The sequence below is a fragment of the Cryptotermes secundus genome, unplaced genomic scaffold (assembly GCF_002891405.2).
Source record: "Cryptotermes secundus unplaced genomic scaffold, Csec_1.0 scaffold1927, whole genome shotgun sequence".
NCBI lineage: Eukaryota > Metazoa > Arthropoda > Insecta > Blattodea > Kalotermitidae > Cryptotermes > Cryptotermes secundus.
This window is the reverse complement of record NW_019726269.1, coordinates 201,539-210,764: the sequence shown is the minus strand read 5'-3', so window position 1 is coordinate 210,764 and position 9,226 is coordinate 201,539. Positions and strand designations below refer to the sequence as shown.

The 9,226-nt window shown below is 43.1% G+C and overlaps 1 protein-coding gene across 2 annotated transcripts in view; it reads right to left on the bottom strand.

The window, feature by feature from the left end:
* The window catches only part of LOC111864168, a 132,508-nt gene that overhangs the window by 113,208 nt on the left and 10,074 nt on the right, over positions 1-9,226 (bottom strand). For both annotated transcript variants that reach the window (XM_023851229.2, XM_023851230.2), the window contains exon 2: positions 1,889-2,171. In XM_023851229.2, the coding sequence (XP_023706997.1) occupies positions 1,889-2,171 (283 nt within the window). The remainder of the gene's footprint in view (positions 1-1,888; positions 2,172-9,226) is intronic.

The window sequence follows — 9,226 nt, the reverse complement described above, 5'->3', positions numbered from 1 at the left end:
AAAGATTTGAAATTTTCACAGCGATGGCTTTGAAGAATACTGTCTTCTGGGATGTGGAGCTGTGTAGATCTTGTGTGAACCGACGTTTCGGAAGAACATATCGCATCCATCTTCAGGGTAGAAAAATCCGCGCACTAAGAACCAGCGTAAGCAGGTGGTTGCAGCCACCCTGGTTTCTCGTTCGCGGATCTTTCTACCCTGAAGATTGAGGCGGTACGTTCATCCGAAACGTCGATTCAGACAAGATCTGTACGGCGCCACATCACAAAGGAAGGCATTCTTCATTTCTTAGATTTGTTTTATATTCAGATAATACTTTTGTTCTATATAAAGCATTATATATACAAAAACATTATATATACACCACCAAAGCATATACCAGAGGCGGACATTTTTTAATCAGAAAAAAAAGGTGTTTTGTGCTTAAGTCAGAAAAGGTCAGAGAAGGAATACAAAGATTCCATGCGACGTACATACTTTGATGAAACCTGCTGGGCGATACTATTTTAAAATACTGAACGTTAATACAATTAATTTATTTCTGGACGTTATCCATCGTCCTGTTTTTTATTTAAATATACAAGGTTTCGGAGACTGGATTCTGTCTCCGTCTTCAGGTGGAACTTATTCAGTTTTGGCCCAATCGATAGAGCTAGTCCCTATCTTCGGACGATAGCTCTATCGATTGGGCCTGACTGAGTAGGTTCAACCTGAAGACGGAAATAGAATCCAGTCTCCGAAACGTACGTTTTAAATAAGAACAGGACTATGGATAATGTCCAGAAACAAAATAATTTTATTAATACAATATCATCATAAACTTTTAATGTTACTGAACGTAATATTACATCAGGTTTCCATGACAACGGATATAGGAATGTTTATAATTTTGGAGCACCGTCCGTGGTTCCCGGAAATGGGGGAAGTCCCTTTGCAACGTCCTTCTGGCTGACGTTAACAGGTCACAGTGACAAGGACTTCAGAGCGAAGTGTAAAAAGTACTTTCACAATCCTGTCACATTTTTAATAATCTCCTTTCCTGTACAACTGACTGACTGACTGACTGACTGACTGACTGACTCATTGCAACAAAATATTTTTCGAGAAGTTTATATTCCCTCGGCTACTCAGGAAGTCTCCGCCTTTTATGCAACCCGAAGTTTCATGACAGTAATCACAAGAGCCCACCACTGACCCTTGTTCTATGCCAGCTGAATCGAATAGACACTTACAGACAGTTAGGATCCGTAAGACCCAACTTAATATTATCCTCAACTGTGTGTGATTCCGAGGTTTCATTACAGTTTCCACAGAAGTCCTATTCTGAGCCAGCTGAATTTAATCTACACCCTGAGGCCGTTAAGATCTGTAAGATTCAACTTAATATTATTCCCCAAGCATATCAAATTCATGTGCTTAGTTATTGATTTTTTTGAGCCATTATTAGCCACTGAAGACTGTCTGTTGCATGGAGTCGGGTACCGAAAAGTAATATTAATTTTTAAAACTTGTTAACGTGAATATTTCTCCACAATGTCCAGAACGGCTCTGAGGCCCACCCAGTGTCCTACTCAAGGGTAGAGGAGGCCCCTTCCCGGGGTTTAAAGCAACCGGAGCGAGAAGCTCACAACTCGCCTCCATCTAGTGCCGAGGTCAAGAATGGTGGAGCCATACCTCCACTCCCCCACAGGGACAACTCTTTGCACTTGGTTAATGTGACAGTATCTCAATCGCATTTTCGTAAATCGACGAGTTTGTGAATTTAATGTGACACGCTTCAACACAATTATTAACCTCTGCTTGTTATTACGTGTATATAACTATTTTAGGCGCCGAAAATCAGTTCACCTCGGAACATTTATCATTGGTAAACTAATCTGCAACATACCTGTGTTTGACTGGAAGCGTAATTTGTTTTTTATCTGAAGAAACAGCCTCTCTGGGGACTCTGAGAAGCGTAGAGCTGTTAAATGTGACAGAAGTTTCGTTGTCGTCCTCCTCCAAGAAGGGGGGCTTTGCTGTTGGGGTTTTATTGGCAGTCCCAACTGCTGGAGAAGTGCAGCTGGAAGTGTTGCCCGTGAAGAAGGCGTCAAGGATGGCAATTTGTGCTTCCAGAACTCTGCAAGTTAGTCTGAATTCAGTCGTGTCGCAGCCCCAGTCCTTTACAATTTCTGAAACACACCAGACACAGATTATTGCCCATAAATGGTCTTCGCTTTATCAGTTTAAAGCGCATTACTTACTCATGGAGCTGAGCCCTTCTGGAGGAGCCGCCAATTCTGCAGCTACTCAAGAATTTCCCAGCATTTTATGGAACCCGAAGGTTCATTTCTGTTTCCACAAGAGCCCTCCACTGGGCCCTATCCTGAGCCACATCAATCCAATACCATCCCATCCTCTCTCTCTAATATCCATTTTAATATTGTCCATCCACCTACGCCTTGGTCTTCCCTGTGGTCTCTTTCCTTCTGGCTTTCCCACCAATATCCTATACACATTCCTCGTCTCCCCCATTCGTGCTACATGACCTGCCCACCTCATCCTCCTTGACTTGATCATTCTAATTATACTTGGAGAAGAGTACAAGTTATGAAGCTCCTCATTATGCAGTTTTCTCCACCCTCCTGTCACTTCATCTCTCTTCGGTCCAAATATTCTCCTCAACACCCTGTTCTCTAACACCCTCAGTCTATGTTCCTTCCTTAATGTCAGAGACCAAGTTTCACACCCATACAGAACCACAGGTAAAATTATAGTTTTGTATACTCTAACTTTTATGTTTTTGGACAGCAGGTGAGAAGACAAAAGGTTCTGGACTGAATGGTAACTAGCATTACCCGAGTTCAATCTCCTCTTAATTTCCTTCTGAATCAGGTTCCGATCTGTTCGTTAAAACAACTCTGCATTTTATCACAGCCTGTATTTGTTTCGTATTGTGACATGCTATATGACGTCCATCGCTGCGCAACGGCTGCAATAGGAACGCATACTTCCGTGACAACGAATGCATGGAAATTGTTGAGTTCCCACAGTGACGATTTGAATGCCAGCAGACCGTTGCGTAGGAATGGCAACGAATTATTTGAAACAGCGGGAACAATGCATTCCCGCGGTAACAAGCATAGAACACGTGAATCGAACCCTGGGAGAAGGTTCTCTCTATTCCATCCGAGACCAGGCTATAAAAGTCCAGCTGTAACTGTAACTGTCAAACAGCAATAAATATTTGGTCATGAGCCCCACATGGGGCTCGACACCAAGAATTACTGATGACTGACCGTCAGTCGCAATGTGACTTTGACTTGACCAGACAGTACCCCGTGTGGGGGCGGAGTCGAATACGTCCACCATGACCCTGTGAGTCGGAGGAGGAGACGAAAAAGGAAGTCTCAAATCTGAGACAGTAAAATATGGTCGCAAGGGACTCGGACCCGAGAAAGACTGCGCTGGCAGGGACCAGCAGCATATACAAAAGACAGACCCGTCCTCTCGTCAGAGAGGGAGCCCCACAAAACAAGACCGTAACTGTCAAACAGTAATAAATATCTGGTCATGAGCCCCAGGAGGGTGCTCGACACCAAGACCTACTGACTGACTGGCCGTCAGTCGCAACGTGACTTTGACTTTGAGCAGATAGTTCTTGACAGTTGAGTTTGTATTCGACTCGAGCAGGAAGAGTTCTTCGACAAGGGACCAAGACGCTTGACCGAGGATATCGGTGCAAGTAATTATACCAGTGAAGAAGAAACGTCAGCAGACGGTATGAGTGATCATGATTGTACTTGCGTGTGCAAGGGAGCGTCCGCTAAATATTCACTAAATCCGAGACCTGCGCGTTACATAGACAACACGCGACAGTATGGGAGTCAGAATAAACAGCGACTATTTACCTATAGAATATTCACTGATTGGTACTTGGTAATGGAGATGTGGTGTGTTTTCTGTGATATAGGCTATAAATTTTTAAATATAATTTCGATTAACTATATACCATGGCGAGCGATCAAAATTATTCTTAAAAAATATACAATTCGATATTAATTCATAAATAAAAGTTTCGCTTCCCCCCGTCTCAAGCCACCAACCGTTCTAGCTTCTTTACTTTTACTCTGCTCTTTCAGGACAAGTGAGAGAAGCCTGGGAACCTTCTAACAAAATGATGCTCTTTCTCCAATCCCAAAATAAAGCACCTCTCATTTCCTCCAAGACTTTTCGATTTCGCATACTCTTCTACTATATTATCACGTGTTTATGGCTCCGTGACTAATAATAACGGATTTTCGATTGTGTTATTTTATTTATTGACACCTTCTTGTACAGTCTCTCTTAATCACAATCAATTACAGTAATTCACAATCGATCCTCGTTCTAAGACTGACTGCTCAACTGGAATTCCGCGTTATATAGCCTCGTGGTGGACCCCAAGGAAAACACCGTCTCTCAACGATTCGTAGGCAAGTCTCTCTTGCCTACAAATGGACGTCCTTCTATTGTTGAGAGCCTAACTTCGTTACTTTTTACCGAACCGTTGCCTGGCAATGGTCATATGCGTCACAGTATTTTCTACTCCTCTCTCTTCTATATGACCTGACGTGACACTAAATTCAAAACTAACATACCGTACGTCCAAAAAGTATCCGACTTTTTTTCTCCGCTGTAAGTAACGGCCAAAGGGGTGGGGAAACTGAGCGTAGTGGTAGAGGGGACTTTCATGCGCATGCGTGATTTTTTGCTAACTCGCAACACCGCCGGATGCGTCTGTTGCTGCCAGATAGCGAAGTGGAGTAACACGTATTCGTCGCATTCTCGTTTCGCTCAAGATGACAGAACGCTTGGAGCAGCGATACTGCATTAAGTTTTGTGAGAAACTTGGGGATACCCAAGCGGAAACAAATCGCAAAATTCAGCAGGCTTTCGGCGATGATGCAATGGGGGTCACTCAAATTAAAGAGTGATTCAAATGCTTTAAACATGGCCGTATGTCGGCGGACAGTGACCAGCGTACCGGGAGACCGTCAACGAGCCGAAATGCTGATGTCATTGAAAAAGTGCGGACACTGATCATGGAGGACCGTCGTTTGGCCATCCATGAAGTTGCTGATGAGGTTGGTGTCAGCAGAGGTTCCGCAAACACAATTTTAACTGAGGATTTGGGCATGCGAAGAGTGGCGGCAAAATGTGCCCAAGCTGCTTCCGCCTGAGCAGCAACAACTCCGCCTTGAGGTCGCACAGGACATGCTGGAGTGCACCAACAGGGATCCGAGTTCCTGAAGACTGTGATCACTTGTGACGCGTAGTGGGTGTACGGATATGACTCGGAAACCAAGGTTCAGGCGTCACAACGGAAGCATCCAACATCCCCGAGGCCCAAAAAGCACGACAGGTTCGGAGCAATGTGAAGGTTATACTGACTGTTTTTGCGATTACCGGGATGTTGTGCATCATGAGTACGCACCACTAGGCCAGACTGTTCAGTAAGGAGTACTACCAAGAAGTCCTCCGCCATCTTCGTGATGCAGTTCGGCGCAAGAGACCGGAGCTGTGGGACGCACGCAACTGGCAGCTGCATCATGACAACGCCCCACACCTGATCCAGGGTTTCCTGGCCAAGCACGGCATTCCGCAGGTTCGCCAGGCTCCCTACTCTCCTGACATGGCTCCTTGTGATTTCTGGCTGTTCCCGAGACTGAAGACACCGCTAAAGGCTGCCGTTTTGACAGCCGCGAGGACATCATACAGAACGCGACGGTGCAGCTGCACGCCATTCCAAAAGAAGCCTTCCAGAATTGCTTCCAGCGATGGAAGGACCGCTGGGCTAAGTGAGTGGAGTCAAAGGGCCCTACTTTGAAGGCGATTAGGTATTGTAACCACCCAGATAAAGAACTTTGTTTTCCCGGCCTAAAGTCGGATACTTTTTGGACAGAGTAGTACAAGGCATACATAGGCTGTCTTCTGCTTAAAGCAAACTGCATAACTGTTCCCTGTATTAAATAAATTCTCTCCCATGATATACATCTAAAGTTAATGGTTTATAAATCACTCCTCCGGCCCGTAGTTGCGTATGCCTCCCTCCTTCTATGGCTATGCTGCCCAAACTCATACAAATAAATTACAGACATTTCAAAATAAACTTCACAAGATATAAAAAAATTACCAAGGTTGGCACCACTTGATATCCTACACCAACAGAACAGGAAGGCAAGTAACAGAACATAAGCCAAGGATCTAGCGAGCGGTGAGCAGTGGGAACTGCATAATCCATTATATGCTATAGGAAGCACGTACTGCAGCAAGATTTTTGTTCTCGTATTCTCTGCTTGTGGTTCAATTATGTGTTCCCATTATTTTAGTTACTAGTAGCAGCTATATTTGTTTCTGATTTTAATGCTTAAATATTTGTGGTGAAAAAACCAATTAATAATTTATTTTATGGAACTCAGTCCTCCTTCAGGGGGCACGCGGTAGCATACTTGGTTCAGGCACTATTACTACAAGCCGGAAAGTAGCGGGTTTGATTCTCGATTAGGTCACTGGCTATTTCAGTTGACCTAATGCTTCCAGCCTCATTATATCCTTGAGGTAGATTCAGCTTCGAACAGAAATGAGTACCAGGAATCTTTCTGGGAGTAAAGAGCGGCCGGCGCGTAAGGCTGACAAACTCACTGACATACTTGAGCCGATTGTATAGAAAATATGGGAGCCTCGACGTCTCACATCCTTATGGGGCTCCACGGCCTGTTACAGGGATAGCTTTACAATATTTATAGGAATTTTTCAGAAGCCAACAGTCTCTGAGCTACTCAAGAATTTAACAAAATTTTACTGATTCTAAAAGTGCCACACCATATTCACAACAGCCCCCCCCCACTGGTCTCTCTCCAGAGGCAGATGAATCCAATCCACACTCTTTAGTCTGTTTATCTCATATCTGTTTTAATATTATTTTCCCACCTACGTCTATGTCCTTTTACTGGTGTCTCTCCGTCTGGCTTTGCTACCACAATTCTGTATATATTCATCTTCTCCATAGGCGTGTTGCATGTCGTGTGCACCTCATCCTCCTGACTTGACCAGTCTAATAATATTTGGCGGGGAATATAATTTATGAAGCTCCTCAGTATGCATTTTCCTCCAGTCTCCTGTCATTTCATCGCTCTGAGGTCCCAATATTCTCTTCAGCAACCTGTTCTCAAACACGCTCAGTGTTTGTTCTTCCCATAACATGACAGGCCACAGGGCTACACGCAAAAGTACAGCTTTGTGATTTTGTTTATATATCAGGCGATAAGGTAAATAATTCTGAAATTAATGGTAACAAGCTCTTAATTTCCTCGTGAATAAAATTTAGATCTATCCAGTGGGTACCTGGGGCTAAAGTGCCTGGGGCGTGAAGCTGACAAGTTCCCTCCATCTAGTGCTCAGATCAAGAAACCTGGTCCTGTACCTCACCATATGTCATCATGGTATAGTGCCTAAGTAATTAAGCACAGGGACAACTTTACCTTTTTCCCCAAATATTTCAACTATGCCACATTTTCGAAGTGTTGTATGGTTGGACGTGCAAGACAAAGTGGTAGGTGGACGGAGCAGTCTTGTCGTTCCATACAAACAAATTTAGATCTCTTACGAGTATGTCCGAAAATTATGTTGATCGCCGGTAGTTGTGTGTTTTACCGGATTGCCAGGAAATTGCATGTGACGAACAGGATGTGGAGTGGAGCGAAGTCCAATCGAAGTTAGAAAAACTCAAAGCCCANTGTGTATCCCACTCCGTTGACCCAGCCATAAGCACAAAAACTAAGAACATCTACCTCCCTCTCCTTTAGTGAGGGCTGCTCACTAAAGCTTCTTTTTTACACTGTGGAAGGGCTGTCAGGTTTATGGCTGTGCGTGATTTTACTCTGCAGCCATACCCAATACTAATAAATTATCCTGTGGCATGTTAAAAGTCGTGGCTATCGCTCGGTCTTGACAGCTAAAAATAACAGGAGGGCTTGTTGCTTTGTCCCTATGACATCCTAAAATAAGAGAGGGTTCTGTTCCTTATGACACCCCCCTCACCAAAAAAAGTTTGATGTAGATCAATTACAGCAAACCTTTTACTTCATTCTATATTCAAACAATGGGTTACTCCCTGGGTCTGGTTTGTGCAATTTTTTTTCTTAATCTTTGTGCCACAGGTGGACTATATCGTTCAGTTTGGACTTCAGCTATGAAGCCTGTTATATCTTCCTCACTAGTTGGTGCGGAAGGCAATTTCTGAAAAGTCTCATGCTTACGTATCCCAATCTTATCTAACTCAATTAAGGATTGAGTTAGTGCATGAGTTAATTCATCTTTATCCTGAATCTTTAATGTATGCACATTGGGTGCGATGATCGTATTATGGTGAGGATTATTGAATGAATTTGTAATCTTTTTACATCCATTCACGCAATCATCGTATGCACCTTTCGGATTTAGTTTTCTCCAACACCAGAAAAAGCCTTGCCGACAACCTTTACAACAATAGCAACATAAACATATACTAACCATTACAAATACCATAGTTCCAATTGAAATTCCACCAGTTACAACGTGTTTGTAATATTTGGAATAATCTACTTGTTCTTGTTTGTTTATCATCTGTTTAACATCATCCACCTTAATGCTTGCTATTCTCAAATCATCTATTGATGACATGACATTATTCAAAGGAATATCTAATTTAATTTCATCGAGCTTTCTCTTTTCATGCTCGTCAAAACAACAGTCAAAGCCCCAGTTCACTTCAGGTATAAAATCTTTCGATACATTACTAACCATTGTCAATTTTGTGGATGCATATAGTGTAACGTGCGCAGTATAAGCCTTGCACCTTGATCGGAGGGTCATTCTCCCTCTATTTTCGGCATATACATAGTGTGGGGTATTATCTTCACACAAAATTGTGACTCGTTCCGCGGAAGGAGAAGTGTAGAGCCATTGGTTGCTAAGTTGTAATGGGATCCAATAAGTATGGTACAAGGATATCAACTTTATTTCACATACTGAGTCTGGGATCTTTTGGGACGATGGATGCAACATACTGGCTTCACAATCCTCTCCTGGCACGTAGTTAGACAAAAGTATAGTATTTTTGCAAACATAAGTAATTTCATTGGTCATAAGGCATACACTCAACTCGTCATAATTCATTTTGCCGTATTGCTTTCTTGATGCATCCGTAATTATAAATTCCTTTTGG